Source organism: Equus asinus, chromosome 1, assembly GCF_041296235.1.
Source record: "Equus asinus isolate D_3611 breed Donkey chromosome 1, EquAss-T2T_v2, whole genome shotgun sequence".
Classification (NCBI taxonomy): domain Eukaryota; kingdom Metazoa; phylum Chordata; class Mammalia; order Perissodactyla; family Equidae; genus Equus; species Equus asinus.
Window position 1 is genome coordinate 187036933 of NC_091790.1, and position 26762 is coordinate 187063694.

The 26762-nt window shown below is 39.8% G+C and overlaps 1 protein-coding gene across 4 annotated transcripts in view; it reads right to left on the bottom strand.

The window, feature by feature from the left end:
* The window catches only part of CHCHD3 (coiled-coil-helix-coiled-coil-helix domain containing 3), a 269569-nt gene extending 246989 nt beyond the window's left edge, over positions 1–22580 (bottom strand). For 2 of the 4 annotated variants that reach the window (XM_044747560.2, XM_044747464.2), the window contains exons 1-2: positions 22304–22563; positions 11415–11502 (exon numbers count right to left, since the gene is read on the bottom strand). In XM_044747560.2, the coding sequence (XP_044603495.2) occupies positions 11415–11502; positions 22304–22384 (169 nt within the window). In that variant the 5' untranslated portion in view covers positions 22385–22563. Of the gene's footprint in view, positions 1–11414; positions 11503–22303 lie in introns of all 4 variants that reach the window. The other 2 variants (XM_014840846.3, XM_044747506.2) reach the window with 2 other exon arrangements.
* Between the last annotated feature and the right edge of the window lie 4182 nt (positions 22581–26762).

A 26762-nucleotide genomic window follows, 5' to 3' on the forward strand; every position in this document is an offset into this window, starting at 1 on the left:
AGGCAAAATATAAGTTGAGAGGAAAGCAAGGTAAACAGGATCAAGAAAAGTTCTGATAAAGTAACCTTTGAGTTGATCTCACACACACACACACACACACTCGTCTACTCAGAGGTAATTCAACTTCCATTTCCAATTGAAGACAGTGGGGTTCAGTTCCCCTGGAGCCCTGTTTCTGGAAGCATGCAGTCACAGTACATCACTGCCAGCGAAGCAGAGGTGGTGACTTGAGTCGGCCCTGGCAGCCTCCATCCTGGGTCTGGTTAGCCCAGTACAAACGACGCCTCCTGGGGTCATCAGAAATAATGCTACAGGCTTGAGTACCACAGAAGCCTCCGTGACAGTTCAACTAAAAGAATTTACTTGGATGGAGAGAAGAGGTTAGTTCTCAATCAAAATATAATAACATGACCTTAAAGTTTCAGTTCAGTCCTTTATGCAATAATGAGCAATTAAAGAGTCACAGCTTTAAAAAGTTTTACTTCGTCGTTTTTGCAAATATTTTTGCAAAAAGATGAACATAGGTTATGAAACAATGGCTATGTCAGCAGAGGTATAATGTTTAACAGGACAGGAGAAAAAGAATTAGAGGAAGCAATTTATCATTTACATGTTTATCAGGCTTGATAAAAAATTACTTTTCTTAAAGATTTTTTATTAAAAAACTAATAAAATATGTCAAGGGTCAAAGGATAATCATGAAAAGAGGATCACAACTTCCCATAATGTTATAATAATCACTCTCAAAAGTTTCCGAGAAAGAATATTAAAGCAACCTTTTTAGAAAAGTTTTATAAAGACATCACAAAAGTAGTTTATAGGCCCAATCTCATGAGATTCCCAGAAATGTCAACATGTTATGTAGAAAAATTAAAGAAACACACTGTGCCCAATGGGTATCTGTGTTGGCCCACAAAATTAAACAAAAGCTGCTTAGCCAGTCTCATTTTTCCTACTAGAGAAAAAGACGACAGAATTGATCAGCCTTACTCAAGTGTGCATGTACACACAGTTAAAGCCATCTCTTCTTAATAAAAGCCCAAGTTTAAGAAGAGACACAGGGGCCAGCCTGGTGACATAGCGGTAAAGTGCGCTCGTTCCACTTCGGCGGCCCGGGGTTCAGTGGTTCGGATCCCTGGTGCAGACATGGCACCGCTTGGCAAGCCATGCTGTGGTAGGCGTCCCACATAAAAGTAGAGGAAGATGGGTACGGATGTTAGCTCAGGGCCAGTCTTCCTCAGCAAAAAGAGGAAGATTGGCAGTGGATGTTAGCTCAGGGCTAACATCAAAAAGAAAAAAAAGAAGAGACATAAATTGAGAGCTGTTAGAGGTATTTTCTTAGAATTATATTTTTTTTAAATTTTTGTTTAAATAATTATAAGGACAATATTTAGAATATGTAACCTAGCTGGCTGCATTAACAAAACAATAAAAATGTTTGGGGGGGAACTGTCAATCTGAAATACTGCTTTAGCATTTTTTATTTAAATCAAACCTATCCTAATTACAGTAACTGATTTTCATATCATTCCTTGGGTCCATCCTCAAAAATGACATAAAGCAACCAATATTTTGTCTTATTTTTTAAAGTCATGAGATGACTGTTACTGTCAACAATGAGACTAATTACATCTGAAGAGTTTAGTGTAACTACGCAATAAAATGTAGAGCAAAACCAATATGATATAGTTATATGCATTATCATTACATGGCGATAAGGTGAAAACACCAACACCTTGGGTAAATCCCCATATAAGCTAAGCCAAACTCTTAAAAGTTGTCCTTTTATCATTGTCAGTTCGCGCTTGGCTGTTAATGTGTGCTTGAACACACAGTGGGGCCAGCTCCCTAGTCTCTCAGTCCTCTCCACACCGGTCTGAGGGGACACAAGTAGTGGGTCTTCCTTCCAATCCCTACCCAGAAGCCAAACCAAACCTCAAGGTTCCTGAGCTTCCAAATGCCAAAACCCCAGGCTTCAAAGAGCTGGTCCCCTGGACCTTCAGGAAGTGAGTGAGAGCAGAGAGACCATCCTTTCGGCAAGAAAAAAGTGATGATAGTTGAGTCAGAAGTTGAGATCCAGCAGAAGAGAAGAGACGGTGAAGAGGAGGTATACTCTCAAGGGTCTCGGAGTTTTGACAAGAGGAAGAGTGTAGGAAGAGGCAACCAGGGCTAAGGAGCTTTTCCAAGTCAGAGGCCTAGGCCCAGACACTCTAACCTAACTTAACCTAAAACTCCTAACCTAAAATTCCAGGGCAAAGGACCTAATGTCACATTAACTTTGACCTAAAGGAGAAGGCAGGTGGGGGAGGTACTTGGAACTGAGAGGGGAGGATCCTAGAGGGGAAAATCCTAACTTGCTCCAGCCTCCCTCAAAACTTGGCAAAGTTTATGCAGATTATTTCTTTTCTAAACTAAATTAGTAAGAAAGAATGGGACATGATTCTCCACCTCAACGTTTCCGACTCAGGGCCCACTCCCTAGCAGCCACTACCTCCACAAACTTCCACTTTTCAAAAGATGGTGTTCCAGAAAGTGTCTCTTGCAACAGGGCTTCAGTGGATTTGCTACAGTTCAGACCTGAAATGACAAAGCACTGTAGGGGCACCATCCTGAACCTGGTGAACACACTCACACCCATGCGCAGTGAAACAAACTTAAGAGAAAGCGCCCTTTTCCACCTTGTCCCTGGCTGACACATATACTTAGATATATCAGGCTTCATGACTCAATTTGCTTTAGCTCATTCATTCCATAAACATTTATTGAGCACCTAATATTATAATATCGTCACTGTGATTGAGGGTACAGAAGACGAATAACAAACATCCCTTCCCTTCAAAGGCTCAGAATCTAGTAGGAAAGACAGACAAGTAAACGTGTTAACTACAATATAATGAAATAGATACTATCAGCACTGTAGACTTAGTGATACGAGAAAAGGAGATTCTTCAAAAAGGTATCAATTTGGGAAGTCTGCACTGAGATGGGAAGTCTGCACTGAAATGATGAGGAAATGGTGGTCTCCTCAACCCTGAGACTTTCTTTTATCCCACTCTGCCCAAACACCTGACCTCAACAGGTCAATGTTCACTGACAGCAAAGACAGACCTACAACTGCTTTCACCTCAGCAAAGAAAGGTCAATACCAAGGCAAGGGAAAGTGCAGAAAGGAGTACCCTAAAAGGAGGTCCTAAGAACAAATGAGTAAATAAAAGCTTGGACCCTGAGAGAGACGGGTAATGAAACGGGCACTTACAGCACTATGTGATAAGTGTTGTGACAGGAAAAGTAGACAGGAGAGGCATCTAACCCAGACCTGGAGTCAGGAAAAACTTCCCAGGGTTAAGTGAGTTCCAGGTAGCTATCTGAACAATGAGGAAGAATTAGCCAGATAAAAGATAGACAGGAGGAGAGGAGGAGGTGGGGCTGGGGTAGACAGTTGGAGAAACAGTGTTCAGACAGAAGAGAACAACATGGTCAAAAACCCAAAAAGGACAAGTTCAAGGACACTCAAGAACTTCACCACGACTAGATAGAGTTCAACACGAGAGAGGCAGGTCTGGGAGATGATACAGGAGACTAAAGTAGGAGATAGATTGTGCAGGACCTTGTTGGCTACATAAAAGAAATTTAGACTTTATCCTATGAGGAAGGGGGAGCCTCTCAGCTTTTAAACACGATTGGTTTCATGCTCTGGAAAGATTACTAGGACTACAGTGAGAATAGACTGAGAAATGCAAGATTGAAGGCGGGACCACAAGCAAGAGGCTGTTAGAACAAGACAGGAGAGAGATGAATTGATAGTGGCCATACTAGGGCAATGATACCAGGGATGGGAGAAATTGTACAACTCAAAACCAGAGAAAGGAAAACGGAGAGCAAAGCTCTGCTGCTGCTCATAAAAAACAGAGCAAGGCCCGTGGGTGTCTCCTGCAGGACTATAGCAACAACGGGGTGGACCAGTAAAAAAATTAAAGTGAGAAAAGAGCAAGGGAGCATGCGGTGAGGAGCAGAGCAGCAACACTTGCTAATTTGACAAAGTCAGTCCCACCAACAAAGTCCACACACAGTGGCTTTCAGCAGCCATCTCCCTCTCCCCATCATACAATCTGTGAGATGTCTCACCACCTTATGCCTTTAAGTAAGGAGATAGTTATCATTACTATCCCGTAATTAATTCAAGCTCCAATCATTTGATGCTGCCTAATTAAAACCCATATTTCAATTAACCACTCAGTCAGGGGAACCAGGGCATGCAGAACCAGAATACTGTCTTAAGCATGCCATAGCAATTCTGTGAAAAAGCGTGAAGAGCCTTACTATAGCGATCTGCATGGGTTCCCAAGCCGCACAGGTCCCAACGCTTTTCAAAGAACATTCAACTACCCTGACAGCTGTCAACAAAGTGTCAAGTAGCCCTGGGGGCAGAACAGGTCTAAAAAGGGGACTTAAAAGCACTTGGTGTTCCCCAGTAGCATTGATTTGGCCTAATGCAGAGCACTGGACGTGTAATTCTGAATAAACCAGGGTGACAGGAAAGGGTAAAGGAAAGAAGTAAAATGCTGTGTCACACCTTACTGTTTTCAATGTTTTTTACAATGAAAAACATCATCATCAACAATAATAACCTACTATTTGGTTGACAGCTAGAAGGGTCAATGGATTGATTTTGAATACCTCTGCTTGCAGTAGGAAAATGTACAATTGAAACTCTCTTCGGCAATTTATTTTAAGAGATCTGGGCCATCCAGATGATGTCCTCAAAGTCTATCTAATTCCAAGACAGGCAAAAGATAGTTAATCAAGTCTTTATTTACAACTGGCATATTAAACTAAATCAAAAATAGTAGGCTCATGTATTGTATGTTCTATACTTTATAATCCATTAGAGCTGCTTATATAACCAACTTCTGATATTTTATTTTATAAACCTTGAAGCATGACTATAAAATTTATTATTTTATAGTTGTTTTCTCTTTGTGGTTTATGACATATTATTGGTGATAGTCATGATTTACTTGATTATTACGCCCAATAACATTTGTTCTAGAAGAAAATACAAGACACACAATTCACTTTAGTGTCCAAAATCTACCACAGCACAAAATAGAGTGTTTCTTTAACACAGCTTCTCTCTTTTTACCCCACGGTCCCTGAAGTTACTTCCTTCCAGCTCCTGAGCACTGTGACTCCATGGCATTACTAAATTTCTCATCTACAGCACGCAATGCACCTAACAAAACAGCTGCTCCTTTCTAGTAACTTAGGAAGAAGTAGGGAATTTCTGGCCCATTGGATTTCACACCACTTGAAAGCACGAATGCTAAGTAAATTATGCTATGGTAGTCACAGGGCAGGGGCCTCTGGAGACTTAATAAAGGTGGTCAATCAGTTAATTAAGAAATCAAAGGGCAGAAGTTCCAAGCCACAGAAAACTACCGGAAGGTGTGACTCACTGACGTTGCAGAACCTACTAAGCTTCCAACTCCCTTCCATTTTTAAAAGTTATCGATGCTCTCTTCTCAATTTTAAAATTAAGTGAGTTTAAACTTGTGCTGGTTTCTCAAAAATAAACACAACATAAAGAGTGATGAATCAAGTGGCACAGAGGAAAGTGCCCTAGACCAGAAGAAAAGACTGCCACTAACCAGCCATGTAGCCTTAGTCACCAAATCCACTCCAGTCCTTCTCTGCCCTTGTCACTTCTACCTGGACCGTGTAGGGGCTGTCTTCCTTATCTCCAACTTCCAACTCATCCTACACATATCCTTCCAAGAACCCACTTGTATCATTTCACCTCACCTGTTTGGAAATCATCTGTTGTACCCTACAATGCCTCAAGCAGCTAAGGGCAACTTTTCTCTTTTACTTTTCTTCTTTGCTATAGGGCCAATTAAGGACAAATAAAAATGCCGATGGGGCTGATTATATTTTCATAAAAAAGAAAATGGTTTTATTTAGTACTATGGTGGAAGACACATTCTTACCATTTAGATTTGTTGTTAAATATCTAAAAAAAAAAAAAAAGAGAAAATCAGCACTGCATTTTTAGCCATAAAAATGTTATTAATATCTGAGTATATGTGAAAAGTAGCAACTAACCCAACTTTCTAAACTTGCATCCTAAAATTAAATGGAACTGCTCAGTAGCCACTAGGCCCCACAGTAAATTAAACTCCTTAACTGCCCCAGCCTTCCCAACCTTTCCACCCACGAGACCCCTACATGAACCCTTTATCTGAATTAATCTGGTCTGTGTACTGACTCTACCAGGAACACCTTCACCACTAACACCCCCATGCCTCTTATCCTCAAGGTTTGGCTCAAGTCCACTTCCTCTGATCGCCTGCCTACCCAAGCTCTTGACATTCTTTCCCTGAATTCCTAAAGCATTTTCTATACCTCTTACATATTCCATCTCACTCACATATTCATTCACCTACTCAAAAATATTAACTGAGCAAGTGAAGGGTACTAAACTAGCACTTATTCACTACACTCTAATGTTAATGTGCTTCGACCAAACTAATAGTTCCTTGAAGTCAAAGATCGCTGCCATGCTAATACTTGCTGACTGATGCAACTAACAATATGAGTTCAACCATCCATTAAATATAGACTGTTTATGGATTTAATTTTAAGAACAGAATATACTGACTCGAGAATTTGATTTAAATCAATAGCGTATACATTTCTTCCTTTTAGGAACTGTCAGGCAAATTATCTATTACAACACACAACAGTGCAGAGTTGAGACAATGACATCAACAAAGTTTCATCTATTAAAAGTTGGAAACCTAGAGATTGCAACTCCCTTCAGCTCTTGTAACTCAAGTCAAAGGAACAAGCAACGCCTGTTTACTGTGAACTCTCCCTCCAGAGTTATGTCTAAATGAGCCTTAAAGAGCTGTTTAAAAATAACTAGGAGGGCCAGATTCCAGGAGAAAAATACACAGAACATATAGATGAATCTGTTTCCCTAAATTGGCTGTTTAGTTTGGGCTGTGCTATTTCCTGCTTAAATTGGCTTCCTGCAATTTATTAAGGCTGCCAAATACTTAGTGATCTCAGTGATGTACTTAACGCAAATCGGCAAATCTCTCTTATTTTTCACAATGACAAGAAATTTAGAGAAACTTGCACAGTGAGGATAATAATGCAAGTGAGTTCATTCGTCTTTTTTTCCAGATTCATCATTTCCATCAGGTTGCTAGTGGCTGACAAAACCAACAAATAGCCTCCTAATATCATTTCCTGCCTGGTTTTTTCTATTGATTTAGGGACAGAGTTTCCTCAGCATTAGATAGTATCAAACATGAGAGGTCTGACCTCACTATGAGGCAGAAAAACTAAAGGATCAGGGTGGAAAGGAAAAAATCAATATCCAGCATTGATTTTTAAAATCAAAAGACGCAAGATGTTAATGAAAAGGTAAGTTTATAACTATGTGCAATGGTATCCCCTTATGCAGCCTAAAAAACAAATTCCCTCGTGTAAAAGCAAACCAATAAAGTTGAGATAACACATAACACAGCAAAGAATTTGAGGCAGGAAGGACACAGTTAAGTTCTTTAGAGCACAATCATTTATTAAAGTGGCATTACAATCTGCTGTGTGTCACACAGTATATTATTTTGCCTGAACAGCTTTACATGCAAATACTTATTGCAACGAGTCATTGATCTGTTTCAAGGTTTGGCAAAAAATAGTTTCAGTAAAGTCTTTAGAGAAACTCACTTTCTTACAGCATAAATTATATTCTCAAAACCATATATACGACAAAACTTAGTTCCTATACAGAATCCTAGGGCTCTGAGCCCATCAAATACGCTGCCCTGTATTCCACATATGAATAGCCTAGGGCTAGTATGAAGTAGAGTCCTGTGAGGAAGAAAGCATTCTAGTAAGTGTTAAAAATTCAACTCACATTTAATATATAATTTACTTGACAATGAAAAATGTAGAAAAGGCTGGTGACATTTTTATCAATATATTTTTGTAGAGTTGAAAAATTATTTCATAACACACCTAAATTATAAATCTTAAGAAATCTATTATCGAAAACCTCCAAATAAGATAAGCACAGAAAAGAACATAAACTTTGAGAGTTCTACTTTTATAAACATATTTTTTAAATTTTAAGAATAAATCTTTGTTAATTTGCACAATCACAGTCTAATTGCATTCTTAAGCTAAAGGCAAGATCATTTCAAAACAGTATGTCAAGTTTTGGTTCTGTTCCAGGGTTGGGTTGGAATGAGGAAGGGAACTATTACACTCAAAGAGCCAGCGCTATTAGCCTTGTTGAGCCTTTTTCACATCATGGTGCAGACAGAAAAAGCAAGTATTTGTATGGCACAGGAGGGTACACAGGTGCTCCTCAGAGTCAAAGGGATCAATACGTCCAGTATACTAGTAACATACAGGTTAGCAAGCTGTGCTAAAGACTGAGGTGAAGATATCATACCTCAGGGAAATAGTCACTGAAGTTTCCATTTACCCAGAATCCTGGGGGAGCTGGAATGTGGAAAAGGCAGGAAACAAGATTCACAAACACGCAGAGCATTGAGATTAGCTCCATAACCTCAATCACCATAAATCACTCAATCATTAAAATCATCTGATGGAGTTCACAATGCCAAGCATAGGTTTATTCTAGACTAGAGTTATCCAACAGAACTTTCTGTGATGAAAATGTTCTAGATCTGTACTGTCCAATATGTAGCCTCTAGCCGCATGTGGTCACTGAGCACTGAAATGTGAGCGGTGCAACTAAGGAGCTGAAATTTTTATTATATTTCATCTTAATTAATTTTAATTTAAATCTTAATTGCCACATGTGACTAGCAGCTACCATTTAAAGAGTGTAGTTCTAGCCTGACCACCAAAACAAGTAGCATTCAAAGAGTTTTCAGTGCCCAGGCTGGTCATGGTCCAAAGAGTTCATCAATCACGTCAAACCTAGAAATGGGAAAGGATGGATCCCTCAGCACACCCAGAGCTTATCCCAATGTCAGTGCCATGTTCTGCAGGTCATACCGTGAGCATTTATAGAAAGCCTCCCCATCCACGCCCACTCTCTCAAGGTACCAGTTTAGTAAACCAACCTAAGAAAGAAAATACTTTCTCTCCTTCAACTCACTACTGAATGAGAGCCAATATCGGAAAAGGCTAGAAGAACCAACAATCTCTTATAGATAGAAGGTTCCGTCCTAAACTCAGGCAGAACATCACTAAAAGGCAGCTCTTTCCCTCCAACCAGTTTCTGTCACATTGTTTCTACAAATGAAGCAAGGTGTCATTCAAATTATAATCAAAACAGAGTGATTAACAGCATTTGCTCTGGACCCAAAGGGACTTGAATTCAACGATCAGCTCCACTGCTTACCAGCTATGGGACTTCAGGCAAGATAATTAATCACTTCAAGTCTCAGGTTCCTCTCTGTAAAATGGATTAGTAACCGTACCTTCCTCATAGGGTTATAAGGATTAAATGAGATTAAGACATATAAAGGATTCTGCAAAGTACCCGGCACATAATAAGCATTATTTAAGTGTTATTTATCACTATTTCATCACCTTCATCATCATCTTCCTATCTCCTTAACACAGTAGGTAGAAATCTACCTAGAACAAATCATATTTTAGATCAATTTCCAACTTTAAAAATATCTATATATCAAGAGAGGACGTTGCAAAAGCAGAAAAGGACCAGTCATGGTGTGCCCTGGAGGCCTGGGAAAGCACTTCAAATTATAGTCTATGTACCATGGAGATCCACCACTGGGATGCCACATGAACTGATTTAATTTTTTCAAAAAATTGCTGAGGCCTCCGTGTGCAGGGCAAAGCATAAGGGGACAAGAGTAGAAGTAGGGAGCCAGTAAAGAGGCTACTGCAGAAGACAAGGTAACAGATGTTAATTATCTGGAGTGGAGCTACAGCAGTGAAGATGAACGTGAAAGGAACATATTGAGACATGCTTTAGAGATGGAGTTGACAAGATCAGCTAATGGCCTAATGTAAGGAGTAAGGAAAAGCGGAAACAAGGATGAATTCTAGGTTTCAGGCTTGACTACCTGTGCCAATTACTTGAAGGATGGAGAGGAGAAGCAACTCTGGAGAAGAATAAAAGCATTTATTTTGGACATGTTAAGTTAAAGAACTCTAAGTGGAGATTTCAAGTAGGCAGTTGAGTTGTCTAAGTCTAGTTCCAGGGAGAGGTCAGGGCTAGACACATAATTTTAGGAGTCACAGGCATCTATGTAATGATTCAAAAGGCATACAATTAGATGAGATTACTCAGTGGAAATCAGCAAGAAGACTAGACTGAGGATGCAAGTAAGGTGGGAGGAAAACCCAGAGTGTGGCCCAGAAGCCAAAGAAAGGGTTTCCAGCAAGGAGGGAGTGGTCACTTTCTATCTAACAGTAATGAACTGTGAACTCTTCTTAACGCTTCCACCAAACAAGAAGTTTCCAAAGGACAAGAACTATTTCTTATTCATCTTGATACCTTTTGCTTGAAACATATTAGAAAGTCAATTCATAGTTACTGACTTGATTAGTAAGAGGGTCACAACTGCCCCCAAGTGAATGGCATTTGGACAGCATCTCAGCTTTCTCAATGTGTGTCACAGTAGATAGGCAGATTTACCACACAATACTCCTTTCTAATAAATACAGAAAATTCTCATTTAGTCCAAGATTAATCATGCTTACTATTTTCTTATTGCCTTTTCACCAATAAACAGCACTCATCCATCAAACCAGGCAGGAACAAGAACAGTGCCAGACATATAGCAGGTGCTCAATAAATATTAGCTGGACAAATAGATGGATGGGGTAGGGGGAAGGAAAGGAAAGAGAAATAGTTTTGTACCCAGCAGGATCCACAGATAAAATGAGGCTTAATCATTCCCTATGGATTTCACTTAACACCATAGTTTCATCAAAATTAAGACTGACTCTGAAGGAATAAACTGTTTATTTATTAGAAACTTAGAATAAATCTATTAGAAAATAAAATCATTGGTGATACTTCACAATTTGGAAACAGTAAATCAATATTTTCTGAGCTCAATGTTCTTTTTCAAAATATTTACTCCTAAATTTCTAAAATTCCTATAAATAATCCATTTTACACAAAAGATACGAAGTAACTTTCCAAGCCTATTAGAAAGTTCAGGAGCTGGATGACAAAAAAATTTTCCAAAGATTGTTTGAAAGTAGATTCATTCTACTTTTAGCGCAAAACATTTTAAAAGGAACCCTCTTACCGATTTCTAATATTCCGTATAAAAAGTCAAACATCCAAATAACAAAAGGCAGAAGCGCAGAAGAACTTGACTGTTGAGTGAACTTTTACTACTTATAACATCTCTACTAAAAACTCTAAAATTAAAATTCTAAAATACCTGAGGCACCATAAGCACCAGAATACCGCTGCGACTTCGAGGCAGATGGAGAGGTTTCCTTCATGCGATCAATCACATTTTCTGAAAGCTGAAAAAGCAACATCAAAATAAAATCAATTATAAAAGAACAAGAGAGAAAACTACAATAGCTTCCAAGTAATTTAGCCATCCATATCAATATGATAACGAATGGCCTAAAGAAATAAGGCTAAATCTAACAGCTATAAAACACAAAGCAACTGAGAAGAGTTTTAAGTTTTCAGGATGCACCCCACAGCACTGCTTCTTCAGCTCTTCTAATGCACTGCTAATTGCTCATTATCAATAACTCTTCTCCTCATTTTATACTGTGCACTAAATTGTAATCTCTGAGAACATGTAAGCTCTCAGAACTCCTTCGCCTTTCCTCCCCAAATCCTACAAATTAATTTACATATGCAACAGGCCTTAGCTCCTTCCTTCCCTCCAGTCGCAAAGGAAATGGGGTCCCTCCCTCCCTCCTGCTCAAGGCTAACAAACAATGGCTCTTTCAACAGATTTTATTATGCACCAACTATGTGCCAGGAACTAGGCTAGACTCTGGGTATTCAACAGTCATCAAGTTGCTTAAAGTGGAGTCGAAGACACAGACAATCATCAGGCACTAAAACATAACGTGAAAGGTGCTACTTAAGTCAGCCAGCCTGTAATGGAAGCACACAGAAAGCAAAATGGGCAGGACCTCTAGCCAGGTTTTAAGAGTGGGGCTGAGCAGGATGAATAGGAGTCAGGAAGAGAATGGGTAGGATAAGAATACTCCAAGAAGAGGGAAAGACATGAAGGTACAGATGAGAAACAGGGCTTCCACCAGTAGACATCACATGGACATATGGGCAGGCAGCTGGCAGTAGGGCGGAGGCTCTGAGGAACACTCAGGCCTGGAGATTTGAGTCATCAGCCCCCAGTTACTATCATATCATCATTTTTTATTTCTTTATAGCGCTCACCACTATCTGATGCTTCCTTGTTTACTGTCTACCTTTCACACTAGAAAGAAAGCCCCATGAAAGCAAGGATTTGGCCGTCCTATTATTACATCCTCAAAGCCTCAAAAAGCCTGGCTAATTGAAAAAGCAGTTAAACGAATGAACGAAACAATATGAATAAATAAAAGAATGGATGAAGCAGGAAGCTGAGGAGGGGGCTCAGTGAAAGAGAAATGGAGAGGGAAATAAGATTTTAGATTTTGAAGACTCTTAATAAACCCTTCAAGTTAAGGAGTGTGAACCTGATCCTGAGGGCAACTGGGTACTACTGAAGGATTTTGGGCCGTGTAATGACACGATTAGATTTACATCTTACAAAGATCACTCTAGCTACAGTGTAGGGAACAGACTAGAAGGGAACAAGAACAGAAGAAGCAGGAGGACCCCTGAAGGAGGCTAAAGGACCAACCAAGAAGCTATTAAGCATATGTCCACACAAAGACTTGCCCAGGAATGTTCATAGCAGCATTACTCATAACAGAAAGCATCGAAACAAACCCATGTCCACCTACTGGTGAATGGATAAACAAAACGTTATACACCCATACAATGGAATACAACTCAGCAACAAGAAGAAAGGAAGTCCTGATATATGCTACAACCTGGACAGACCTAAAAAACATTTAAGTGAAGGAAGCCAGGCACAAAAGGCCACATACCATATAATTCCATTTATGTGAAATGCCTGCAAAAGGCAACTCTACATAGACAGAAAGTAGGTAAGTGGTTGCCTACGGCTGGGATGAAATGGGGATTAACTATTAGTGAGCAAGAGAGATCAGTAAATTTATTAGATAAAGCAGGTGAATTTTATGGGATGTAAATTACACCACAATAAAATTGTTTAAAAAAACTATTATAGTAATCCAGGAGAACAAATTCAAAAGATATTTAGGATTCAAAATAGCTTTTGACTGAGTGCTATTATGGGCCAGGCACTACACTAAATTAAGTACTTTACTCATTTAATCCTTCACAATCCCACCCTACACTTTTATTATGTCCATTGTATAGGTGAGGAAACTGAAGCATAGCCAGATTAAGTAACCTGCCCTGGATTATACAGTTTATCAGTAATGGAGCCAGGATTTAAAACCAGGACGTCTGAGTCTCGAGGTCACACTCAGACACACCTCTTCACTGCCAGACTCTGTCTCACTAGAAGTGAAGTGGATGCCATCAAGAAGGATGCCCAGGTTCCAGGTCAAGTAACTGGGTGATCCCGCTCCTGTATCCTCAAGGACCGTCTTCCAATTTCCACTTCCTTAATTTACCACTATCTGGCTTGTAACCCAATACGGCAATGAAAAGTGTTCTGGTGAAAGTCACCAATGACCAAATAAATAAACCTTTATATTTATATTTATATAAATAAATATCTTTTATATTTATATTTATAAAGCACCTAATTGATATGGCTTTCCATTAGCTTTTAAGAGTTTTGGTCACTCTCTTCTGGAAACCCTTCCATGGCTTTCTGGCATCCCACTGTCCTGGATGTCCTAGGACTCCAGCCACGTCTTATTTCTTTTGCAGGCTTCCCCTCTCCTACCTACCCGTAAATGCTAAAGGGCCCCAAATTCTGTTCTTCGCCTTATTCTCTCCTCACTCTTTGTGCGCTCCTTGGTACCGTCATTCACTCCCTTGATTTTTAACTGCTGCTGATAAATTAATGAACTCTAAATCCACTATCTCCAGCCCAAGACCTATATCCCAAAGCCAGACCTAAACAATGAATTGCCTCATGGACACTTCTCCTTGGACAGACCACAAGCATCTCAAAGCTAACATGTTCCAAAATGAATTCATGTTTGCCAAAAATCTCTTCTTCTTGCTTTCCTTATCTCATTAATGACACCATTTTCATCCAGGTTCCTGAATCAGAACACAGGACAGTCCTCAACTCTTCTCTCTCCCTCATCCTCTTGGCCATGATATTTAAATATTTAATGAATTTATCTTCTCCTTTCACCCCGTTTCCCCTGCCCTAGTTCACGGCATCATCAATAACCCTCCTAAAATGCAAATCTGATACGGTAGCTCCCGCTTCAAATCCTTCAACAGCCACCTTCTGTTGACCGGAAAGTCCAAATTCTTTTGCAAGTTATTCAGCACTTTCTCATCATTTGGTTATGGCCTCACTCTCCAACCTCAGCTTCCACAGCTTCCCCTTAATACTTCATACCAGTTCCCCAGTCCATTCCAACTATGCCTACCCAAAGCTACCCTTCCTTGTGCCCCACAATATCTGCACAAATCTCCAATACAGCACTCCAATGATAGACCAAGAATTCACCTTTCCACCTTTCCATAAAATCGTGAGCTCCCATATATTGGTCAATCATTCATTCAACACGTTTACTAGGCCAAGCACACTAATTGAGGCCCTCGGGATAGGTATATCAGTGAACAAAACAGTTTGTACCTGAAAAGTTACCTCTCAGGACCCAAACCAGAACACAGGTAAGACAGTAAAGGGAAAGATTACAGCTCAAAAGTTATGATCTTTGAAGGAAAAACCCGCGACTCTTTTCTTGGGAGAGAAGTGGAGATTAGAAAGCAGAGTGCCAAGGGACTTTCTATTTGAAGATGCCAGAGCCAGTTGCATCTTTTCTAACAACTGACAGCCACTGAGACTGTAGCTGAAACATCTGCAAAGCTGAGATACATTTTAGGAAAAACCCCTTAAGATTGACTCCAACCCTCTCATTTTACAGGTTAAAAAAAAAAAAAAGATCCTGAATAACATCCAGTTACTGGCAGCATCAGGACCACAAGCAGTAACCCCTAATCTCTAGCTCAGTGCTTTCTCTACTATTAAACAACACACTCTTTCAATTCCATGCAATAAAAAAAAGTATATCACTTCCTCTGAAGGAGATAAAATGAGCCTTACTAAGTTTTAGAATCTTAAAGCTATTTTAATTGATATATAATGTATATAAAGTTCAGTCAACATATAATGTAATATACTACATAATATATTTAACATACTATATTAATATAGTATGCTATAATATACTATGCATATTTTATATTATATACCATATATAATCATATATACTAGGTATTATATACTATTACATACAATATATACTATGTCACAGATCTAATATAATTGATGTTTAAATATATAAAGCTAATTTGACATATATAATTTTACATTTTAATATTATTTCCATATTTCAAGCCAAAGTCAAAGAACAACAACTACACTAAATATATATTCTACCTAATCAGAAAGTCTGCTAAAAATCAAGTGTTAGCTATAAACCTTCACCTGTATTAGAGACAGGCCATCTTTACTTCTAAATACCACTTCATCTACTTCGCATCAAAATTCATACCTTGTCATTCTTTCTTGCCACTTTCAGAACGAATACTACAAAAAAGTCCTTCCAATCCGTAAAGCAGCCTCAAAAGTATCATTCTTTGAGAGTAAAGTAAAAAGCTGGCCCAGAAGAGAAGAGAAAGCACTGACCACCTTCTAGCTACAAAACCCTGCAGACGTCAACTCAATGGGTCTTACTCTCCTCATCCGGAAACTGAAACCACCAGCAGCCCCTGGAGTGACAGGACGGATCAGAGACAAGTCATAAACTATAACATGCCACACAAATATGTGGTAAAGTTATTTCCAACTCAGCTCCAGCCGTGGGGACTTCCACTGCGCATGTCATCACGGTTGCCTCTCACCTACTCTGCCTGAGTGTGTACTGAGCTGCTTCTCCACACGGTGCACGCAGACCAGGCCTACAGCTGTTCCAGGAGCGGCTGCCTAAGTCCTGGTATGAGCACATCCAGAGCTCCTCTATCCCTATCTGCGCCCCTTGAGTAGTAAAAGTGCTTTGTCTCTTTCAACCTAATTACTAATTGTTTCTTGTTAACTTTGTTTCTATTTTTCTGGCTTCTCTGAGGCCTCAAAAATTGGTACTTAATGTCAATTTTTAACACTAATTAAAACATGTCCCAACAAGGTCTTCAGTCGTATTTCACTGAATTGATAAGCATGGTATCCAAAGGAGCACAATTCATTTTTTTGACTTGACAAACATATGGTAGGGCTGCCTTGCCAAGAGTCAACCTCCTCCTTCTGTCCGTACATCAATCATAAGTGTATCCACAGGCCCTTCCAAAGGAGCACCCAGGGCAGCCTCCAGCTGTGATTCCGCTACACCAAGCATGATTTACCCTAACCTCAGTCCACTCATGGCCATGTCGATACAAGGCAATAGCCGTGCTGTGTTATCCTTGTATCTCAAGTTAATACCTGCTGAGCTGACCTTCCAGTTGCAGTCATAAATTCAGACCTGCACACTCACCTGATCTTCTCTGTGAACTGGGGAACGCACTTGTGAGGCAGCTGAGAAGATTTAGATGCTGGCCAGGGTTACACACACAATCTGGAGGTGTAGAACAACTCTTCTTTGTGACACAAACTGACTCAAAAAGGGGTCAAAGGTGCAACATAAGCTTCTGCAAGAGCTGGACAGGCAGCCTCTGTATAAGAAGCAACTTCCGGGGCCAGTCCGGTGGCACATTGGTTAAGTTCGCACGTTCCGCTTCTCAGCGGCCTGGGGTTCACCAGTTCGGATCCCAGGTGCAGACACGGCACTGCTTGGCAAAAGCCATGCTGTGGTAGGCGTCCCACATATAAAGAGAAGGGAGGTAGACATGGATATTAGCTCAGGGCCAGTCTTCCTCAGTAAAAAGAGGAGGATTGGCAGTAGTTAGCTCAGGGGTAATCTTCCTCAAAAAAAAAAAAAAAAGAAGCAACTTCAGGAAACATCTTTTCTCAGAGTACTTCTTTCAGAAAAGCTTTTTTCCTACTTAAACATCTATACCTTCTATATCTGGTTTCCAGAGATCTCTGGAATCTCCATCAAGGTGAATACCAAGTGCAATTTACAGAAATTATTTGTAGCAAAGAATGGTGAAATAACTCCATCAGACACACATTAATGCTAGAATTATGTCATGAGGTCCATGGACTCAGGAGTCTATGAATTAATTCCTCAACTGTACACAAAGTTGTCTGCTCATTGCACTGTTCTGGGCAGAGTCCATAGCTTAGATTTACAGTACTCTATGCACCAAAAGAAGTTAAGAACCACTGTTCTCATATAAGGGAGAACCAAAAGAGGGCCTGCCAAGATGGCAGAATTCAGTCCACTGACTTTGATTATCCACCCTATTCTCTACTGCTCCTAAAGACAAATATAAGTAAATGGGGCTTGCCAAGTTTTGGGTCACACTACTCAACACACCAACATGTGCTCCAGGGACGAGGAAAAGATGTGTCTCATCTTCTACAGTCTTCCCACTCATCTCTTCCCACCCACCTTGGTTCGTCTTATCTAAAATTAGCACAAATATACCACCCACCAACCAAGAATCCGGTATTTTCTGAGCAACGGGAGACTGGGTGAGATGGACACACATAAAGTATTTCTACTTCCAAAGAACAGAGTAAAAGGAAAAGGAGAACTCCTTTTAAGTGGCCCTTCTCTAAGAGGTCAAGTTAAGAACCACATGAGACAGAAACAAACCAGACCCTCACCTCCATATTAGTTTTTCTCATGTTCCAGATGTGTCTTATCAAACTGATTAAAGGACTCAGACCCATTTTTCTCATTTGATCTTCTTTCCATGTAGTATAGGTCATTTTCTGTGAGAACATTAGTTTGCTTTTTCAACTATCATTTTAAGATATAGGCTCCAAAAACTGTCATTATTATGTGGAAGAAATCACTCCCAAAGACTTACCTAAGGGCCTGAGGGGAGAGGGGGGAATGCCATATATATATATATATATAAAATTAGTTTTTAGCCTACGTTTGTGGTTTGTCACTTGTATTTCTTTGCATTTGTTATTAGTGGAAAACATGAACTTCGTTCTGTATAACATCCTAGAATGCTTCACACAGTACTATACCCAAGAGATTCATGGGCTTTTCACATAGAAAGGACCAATCATTTATCAGTTAACTGAATTACTTGACAACATTCCTCAACACCCCAGTGACTGACTGGATTTGTACCCTCTCCAGGATCCTCCACAACATCCCACATTAAATAATCTCTTCCTTCAGGGGCTCTCAACTGCCCATACTTCCCAAAGCACTAGTTGTGTTCCATGTTAAGTACCCACACTACCATAACTGGCTCCTGTGAATTTCAGCTTGCAACTTCAAAACCAGTTGCAGAGATTAGTTTATGCCTGGAAAGCATGATAAATATTACTTTGAAAATGACACTCATTGAAGTTGACATTTGCTCTGGAAGTTCACTCACAGCTTTGATGTTTCAGATAAACTTGTGAAAGATGGAGTGGAAGGCACACTTTCGAAGCACACCCAGCAGGTGCTCAGAAAAATCCCATTAAGCACATGTAATATGAGTAATGAAAATGCCTGGTCTTTATATCACTAGAAATTTATTTTAGACTTGAGAGGAGGGCAAGGCAAGAGGGTGGCCTTTCATCTAGCCCATGAGTCGTTTCAGATTCCAAGTTGGAATCAGGTGTAAGAATATGGGTTATTTTATGGAAGTGGGGGAAAGCTATCAATTGCTAAGGATAAAGGAAAAAAACAAGACCCTAAAATACCATGAAAATAACATCTGGTAGGTGAGAAGAAACTTTAAACTTAAATTAAGTAGGTCCTTTAATTGCTAATTGTTAAGGACCTCAGCAAGAAAAATCTGTGAAAACATGATCCATTAATAAAGACGGCCTAGTTCCCTAAAGCCTTATGCTGCTTACTAAAAGTTACTCCTTACATATTAAGATAAATGAAGATGAAATTACTATCCTTATCAGTGGAGCACAGAATTGGGTTCCAGCAGTGACTGAGTCTGTTGAATCATTGGTACACGCTCACTTCCTATGAGTGATGACATAAATGTTAGACAATTGGGCAAATCTGCAAAGTTTTCTTCAGCCAAGTTGAACCAACCCATCTGCAATTCAACACTGACGTTTAGGCCTCATCAAGACCATGTTTTAATCAACTGAGCTAAAAACAGTGGCTCACTCATACTGAAATTGATGTTTATCCTTCCCCATGTCCCAGAGGGAAACAAGATGATTGTGTCAAGCTCACAAAAATACGAAGAATAGCTGGAAAACATCTACAACACCTAGACAAAAATCACACAGGCAATCAGTTGCAGAACTCCGGACTCCCTATTCCCAGTCCACACCCCTTCAGTATATTGTGCCTGTGGGAGCACTATATACCCTTGTTTTTATATAATTATTTTAAGTTCACATAAGTTTACATATCCATTCCCTTGAACAGCTCTAATAACAGCTACTACTCACATAAGTACTAAACACCATCAAAGTACTAGACACTGTGCTAGATGCTTACATAATGTTCAATTCTAACAAGCAGTGTTTGATGCATAAGTATCAGAAGTAGGCTGCGTGCAGTTATACTGAACAAGGAAATGCAATCAAAAGTGACTTGTCCAGGGCCACACAGCCAGTGTGAGGCAGAGGTAGGACCAAACCCAGGTCTGCCTGGTTCCAGAGCACATGCTCTTTCCACTACCTTATACACTACTTCCAAAGAATCTTAGAGTATTAGATGTGGAAGGAGCCCTATCATAATAATAGGTGCCTTCTATTAAAAATCTACAATGTGCCACGTGCTTTAAATACCTTACCTCATCATCTCACCACAATCAAGAGAAGAGATGGTATTCCCCTTTATGGAGAAAATACGAGCAGAGAAGTGACTTGTCCAAGGCTGCAGGTTATTAAATACCTAATCTGCGATTTAAACTGAGGTCTGTTAACCCCAAATTGATGCTCTTTTGACCATGACCTCAAAGAAAAGAGAATGATCCCTCAGTACTCAACAGTTCAACAGCATGCCATTTTTAGAGCAAATAGCAATGGGCTGAGAATGGCTACAAGAAACTTACAGCGCCACTAGACTCAAGAATTTCAGAATTGGGAAAGATCAGAAATCTTAGAGATGTACTTATGCCCCATCATTTTGCAGATAAGAAAATTTAAGCTCAGAGACTGCAAATCATCATTGAGAAAGAAAGATTTGAAGCAAGAACTGTGCAAGGGCATTCCAGGTGAAGGGTATATACTGGAGAAAAGCAACGCATAGAGGTCAAAATGAGCATGGTGTGTGCTTGAATTATAACCATATAGATAAAATGTACTCTATGAGAAAGAAAAAAAATAAAGACTACTTCATCAAGTTGAGCGGCTAAAGGACACAGATTACTGTTGTTTTGTTTTAAAAAAGCTTTTTCAGACACTCTCCATTTAATCTAATACCTATGCCTATTGTCATACTTATCCTATTTAGCCTTAGCTAATATTTGACATGCATCTCTGTGCTGTGGCCAAATTCTCTTAGAATTTTCTTTGCTGTCATCACTGTGTCTGTACTAGAGAACGAGAACATGGATTTATAAATTTTTCTAGCCAATGTCTTCTCACCCAAAACTTATTTTGCTTTTTCTTACTTTTATTTCCTTTTCACCCTCTGGTGTGGAACACTCAAAGAGCCAAGAGGCAAGATTAAACCAATCTCTGCGTAAAACTCAGAGTTCACGGTAATTTTTATTTTACTCCAAAGAGTACCAACTAAACCACAACAACCCAAGGAATGTAGCCTCAGACATTTTATTACAAAATGTGGTACTACCATTAATTAATATAAGAAATGCTGGTCACAGACCAAAAATGGAGTTCAACAGTCTGAGTTTCTATAAAGAAAACTTTAATAAATTCTTCTCAAGATAACAGTTTCAGAGTAAAAAGTTTTCAAACACTTTAAATATTTAAGAAGTTTTATTTCCTAATAACAAAAGCTAAAATAATTTACAAATTTACTTATATGAGTGTGTAGTAACAGAAAAAGAAAAATATGAAATATTATAAAACTTTCTGAAGTCAAATTGCTCTATTTACTAGGTTCAGGCATCATACTTCCAAAAATGTGAGGCTCCAAATTCAGGTGCAGCGGACAGTGTGTTAAGGAAGTTAGTGCCGGTATGCTGACACCCTAGAGAAAGATCAAGTTTTCAGATTACGGATCAAGCACATGCAGGGAGCATTTAAAAAGCCTCTCCCATGTCTCGGTCAAAACTGACTGTATTACTTCCACCAGTCTGAAAAATTGCAATTCTATCTTAAGCCCTATCAGACTGGCAGGCACTACTCCTGAAGCGAGTGGGCTAGTCCAAAACTCAGGCGTGGCAGGCCATAGAGGAGGTGCATAGGAAAGACGAGATGACAAGCGAAGGAGGGAGAAGCCAGAAGTCACCAGAGGCAGGCCGGAAAAGTCTATGGCGGGTGGGTGGGTGTGGGGGGATGGGTGGTATCAGAGCAAGTAAGAGTATGGGGGGGGGGGGTGCGCGTTGGGGGAATGGGTAGTATCAGGGGGAGGGTACTAAATAACAGACAATAAATAAAAGAGTTCCTTAAAATGCCCATTCACCCCGAGAGAGGTGATGTGGGTAGTGCAAAAGCAGGGTTTGGGTCCTGTACCTATCCACTGATGGGTACTGTGAGACAGGGGTTTCCAATCAAATCCCACAACTAGTAAGCAACGGAATCAAGACTAGACTGCGAGGCCTTGGAGGGTCTAAATCAACCTGGCATCCCTCACCCGCCCCAGCACAGTACTCAGCACTTGACACACAACCAGTAAATCTTTCTGAATGAACGTCCCGAGTCTTGAAACTTCAAGCTTCTTTGCAGAGAACTCGGCTTCGGGCCAGACAACACTGGGGGCCCGGAGGAGGGAAACTGGGCTGAGCGGGTCCCGGGAAGGTCGGAGGTTTGGGGTCCGAGTCCGAGCGCTGGCCCTCCGCCCGCCCACTGTCACTCACCCGGATGCCCTTCACCACGGTGATGTTCTCATTCTCGTCCGCCTCGAAGGTGACCCGGCGGGTGCTGGCGGTCCCGCCCATGGCTTCTGCTGCTGCTCCCGCAGAGACCTAGTGCGGACCCACGAGCACTTCAGGCCCCACGCGCACAGACGCGCGTGAACGTGCCCGACCTCTCCTCGCACGACGGGAGCAAGGCCACGACCCCAAGAAGCAAGGAGAAGGCGCGGGTCCTGAGCTCCCGCCTCCTCCGGTCACGCTCCGCAACAAAAATGCCTCCGGTTGGTCAGAGAAGCGAACGGCCCGCCTCTACTCGGCAGGGGCACCGGATTGGTTGGCCTGGACCCGGATGCTATGGCAACAGGCGGTGTTTGACAAGGTTTCCGGAGCCCCTGGCTATAGTGGGAATTGTAGTCTCGATCTGCAGCGATGGGTGCTGGGATATTCTCGCCTTAATCCTGAGAGCGCAAGGAGAGCATGGCATTCTGGGAGTTGAGGTCTTGACTGGTGGAAAGCCTTCTAACTGGGCAGCTTTCGAGGAAGTTCGTTCGTCTCATAAAACGTGCTTTGAAGATAGTGTTCTAGAAATTTAGGCTAGTGAGTTACATACAATCTATCTCCTAAAGGAACTCACAGTTTAATGAGGGAGATGCCGTCTCCTAATGGAGCCATTCCTAGATTCTTATAAACAAATCCCTGAGGCAAAATTTGGCATTTCTTTATTTTAGCCTTAGCCATAAAAAACGACAACAGCAAAACCCTGCATTTGGCCTATAGCTTTATCTCATGAACTATGTACTATTTTATTTCTTTGTAATGTAAAATTTTAAATATTATGGTTTTCAAATCTGCATATGACAAGACAGAAAACATAAATTATTTGCGCTAAACATGCAGAACCTTCACTTTTTGCGTCTCCCTTCACTTAAATTACATAAGCTAGTTGGGCCATAATATGATGAGGCAGCGGAAAGTAAAGTGATTGCCAACGACGGCATAAATTAGTGGAGGAATTCAAACTACATCAGACAAAGATGAGAAGATCTATTCTGGAAAACTTCTAGCTCGGTATTTCACTCTATAAGACCAGTGAATAATTTTTAAGTTGTCTACATACACATTTAAAAATTACTTTTTGCTAAATATTCTGTGGCATATAAGTTTAGCCATATGAACTTAGTCTTACAGAGGCGTATGTGTTCTCTTTAGAAATCAGGTTAGTGATGGTACTATCTTCAAGTAGTCCCTTTCAACATTAAAAGCAGCCAACCACAACACAGCATAGCATCCTCTCATTCCAAAAGTATCCAGAAAATGCAATAACATTATTGAGCTCCAATTATGTGCTGACATTATCGTAGGAATCTTTAGAGAAGAGACTATATCTTTTTCACCTCTGTATCCCTGGTCATTTTGTATGTGCTATCAAGTTGTATAATGTATTTTAACCTTCCTTCTACAAAGAACTAAAAATCCCAGGAATTATGCCTTTCATTTCTTTGGGACCTCCCCTCCACAAACACATCCTCCTCACTTATTACCCCAATATATAGCACATATTGGAGATTCTACATAAAACAGATGCTCAATAAATTGCTACCAAAATAGCTATTCACAAAGAAAGAGTTTCTTGGAGATAGTAGAGAGATGAACAAACCACTAGTTACCTTGAATATATTATCTCCTTAGACTACTAAGTAAATTCTTTCAACCAAATAAAGATGATGAAAGCTAATCATGAGAAGGTAGTGTGGTATCTTCACTTTTCCTGTTACAGAAACATGTAAGTGGTCTTATCAGGCAATCTAAAAATACTTTAGATATGCAGTACAGTATGCTTAACTATAGAGGATCTTGAAAATCTTCATCACAAGAAAAAAAATTTAAGTATGTATGGGGACAGATGTTAGCTAAGCTTATTGTGGTGATCATTTTGCAATGTATGGCAAATATCGAATCGTGTTGTACACATGAAACTAATATAATGTATGTCAATTATACCTCAATTTAAAAAATAAAGAATAAAAATACTTTAGAATCCATAACCCATTCCAACCAACAGCATTACAAAGAAACTTTCTGAATTTAAAAAAAATATATATCTTATTCTTGGAAAAATACCTACTATAACAATATTGTTCTATCCATTTCAGTTTAAAAGCCGGGCCATGACTATAGCCCCTTCTAAAGAAAATTTCTTGAGATACCTGGAACCTGTGGTCTCCTTTTCTCTCTGGCTACAGCTTATTAGTGATCATCTAACCCACAGGCAGCGTTTATTAGCCAGAGACCTAGAAGCTAGAATGCAAAGCTTTCCCCAAGCAAAAGTAATAGCTAACACTTGAGCTAGTCAGACTCTCTATGTCTCTTTCCCGTTTCTCTATCTCCATCAAAACTTGAAAATTCAGAACATACAAAAAAATAGCAAAGAGAGAAACTATGACACTAAGTCAGAACCTTGAGGCATCATAGCAAACTAAAGCGAAGTGGAAGCAGAAACTGTAAGAAGAATAAAAGACATCCATATTGGAAAAGAAAGAGTAAAACTCTCTCTATTCACAGATGGTATCACATTATAAGTAGAAAAATCCCAAGAAATCCACTAAAAAAACTATTAGAACTAATTTTTAAAAAAAGTTTCAGCAAGGTTGCAGGATATAAGATCAACATATAAAAATTAATTGTATTTCTATACACTAGCAATTAGCAAGCCAAAATTAAATCAAGAAAGCAATTTCATTTATAATAGCATAAAAAAAACTCAAATGTCTGTTAACTGATGACTGGATAAACAAATGTAGTATATCCAGACAATGGGATATTATTCGGCAATAAAAAGGAATGAAGTACCATTGTATGCTATAATATGGATCAACCTCAAGAACATGGTGCCAAGTGTAAGAAGCCAGACACAAAAGACTACGTGTTGTATGATTCCATTTTAATAAAATGTCCAAAACAGGCAAATCTATAGAAAACAAAGCAGATTGGGCTTACCAGGGGCAGGGTGTGGGTAACATAAGGAGTAACTTCCAGTTGGTACAAGGTTTCTTTTTTGGGGGTGATAAAAATGTTCTAAAGTTAGATTATGGTGATGGTTGCACAGCTCAGTCAATATACCAACACTCACTGAATTGTACACTTAAAATGGATGAACTTTATAATGTATAAATTACATAGCAATAAAGCTGTCAAAGAATATATAGCTATCCAAACTCCATAGAAATTTATTTATCATTCGATAAAGTCCAAAATAGGGGGTTTTTTTTAAAGGAAAAAGAAAGAAAAGAAAAGAAACTGTGAGAAGCTTTGACGTACTGAAAAAAAGGCCAACCAAAAGGGAGACTCAAATAAAACAGACCTCCAAAAATTAGCTTAGTCCTGTAACAGAGCACTAGAGTGAAGACCCACAACTCCAGAAGCTTCTAGAATTGCCTAGCGTTCAGAAAGGCCGTCCAACTACAGTTTTTGTAATGGCTGGCCCTGTCAAGGCTCCTAGTCTTCCAGAGGCCCTGCTGTTCCATGTTTCCAAGGTTCTGGGGTACTCATAGGCTTATCAAAAAATCCTCCCAGTTACTTGAGACCTACACAAATACCTACAACAATAACACAACATGACATTTTCTTCAGTCTCCAGCCAAGAAACCAGCACTCTAAGTAAAAACACTGAGTGTCAACAATTTACTTTGATCCAGAGCAGAGAACTAACTGAGCAGTAGTTTGATCCTTCTCACATCTTAGCTGGGCCATCAAACAATATTACCTTCCAACTCCTTCATCCTGAGCAATTTCTTACTTTCCCTCCATGTCAAACCTTTGGAATTAATGCTGCAGATAAACAAACAAACAAATAATTGCTTTTTCTGTCAAAATTCCAAGCAGCCCTAACATCCCCCTCCCCCGAAAAAAATCCACCTAGACTTCCAAATCCCTCTAACGCGCAAAATTTCAGAAGTCTTAAGGTAGGAAGAAGGTTTGCACTACATACTCTGATTCTTCAATCCCAACTTCAAAAAAGTTGCAGAAGGCAAAAATCCTGCTGATCCTTCTTCTCCCACCTCTCTTGACTGCTTCTGCTACACTTCTTGGGAGTGTAGAAAGAGATGAGTGAGAAAGAGGTAAAAACAGAAGAACACGACCTGGCATGATGAGGTATCAGGGAGGAGAGACCTGTTCCTGGCCCCCAGCTGGAAAAACTAATCAATGTATTGTCTGTCATAGCCCTCTCCCAGCTCTCTGAGCAGCATTTCAGCTGCACTGTAGAGCACTCACATTCTATAACGTGCGCTGAAATAGAATATCGATATAATGATCGCGTTTTCTGAGCTAAAAATTGGAGCACATGCTCTGACTACTATTTGTGTACTTATAGAGACAATTAAATCAGTCCTTGAAATCAGGATCATCCTAGAAAATCTAGGACATACAGTTGCCATAGTTATAGCCAACCAATTAAAATCAC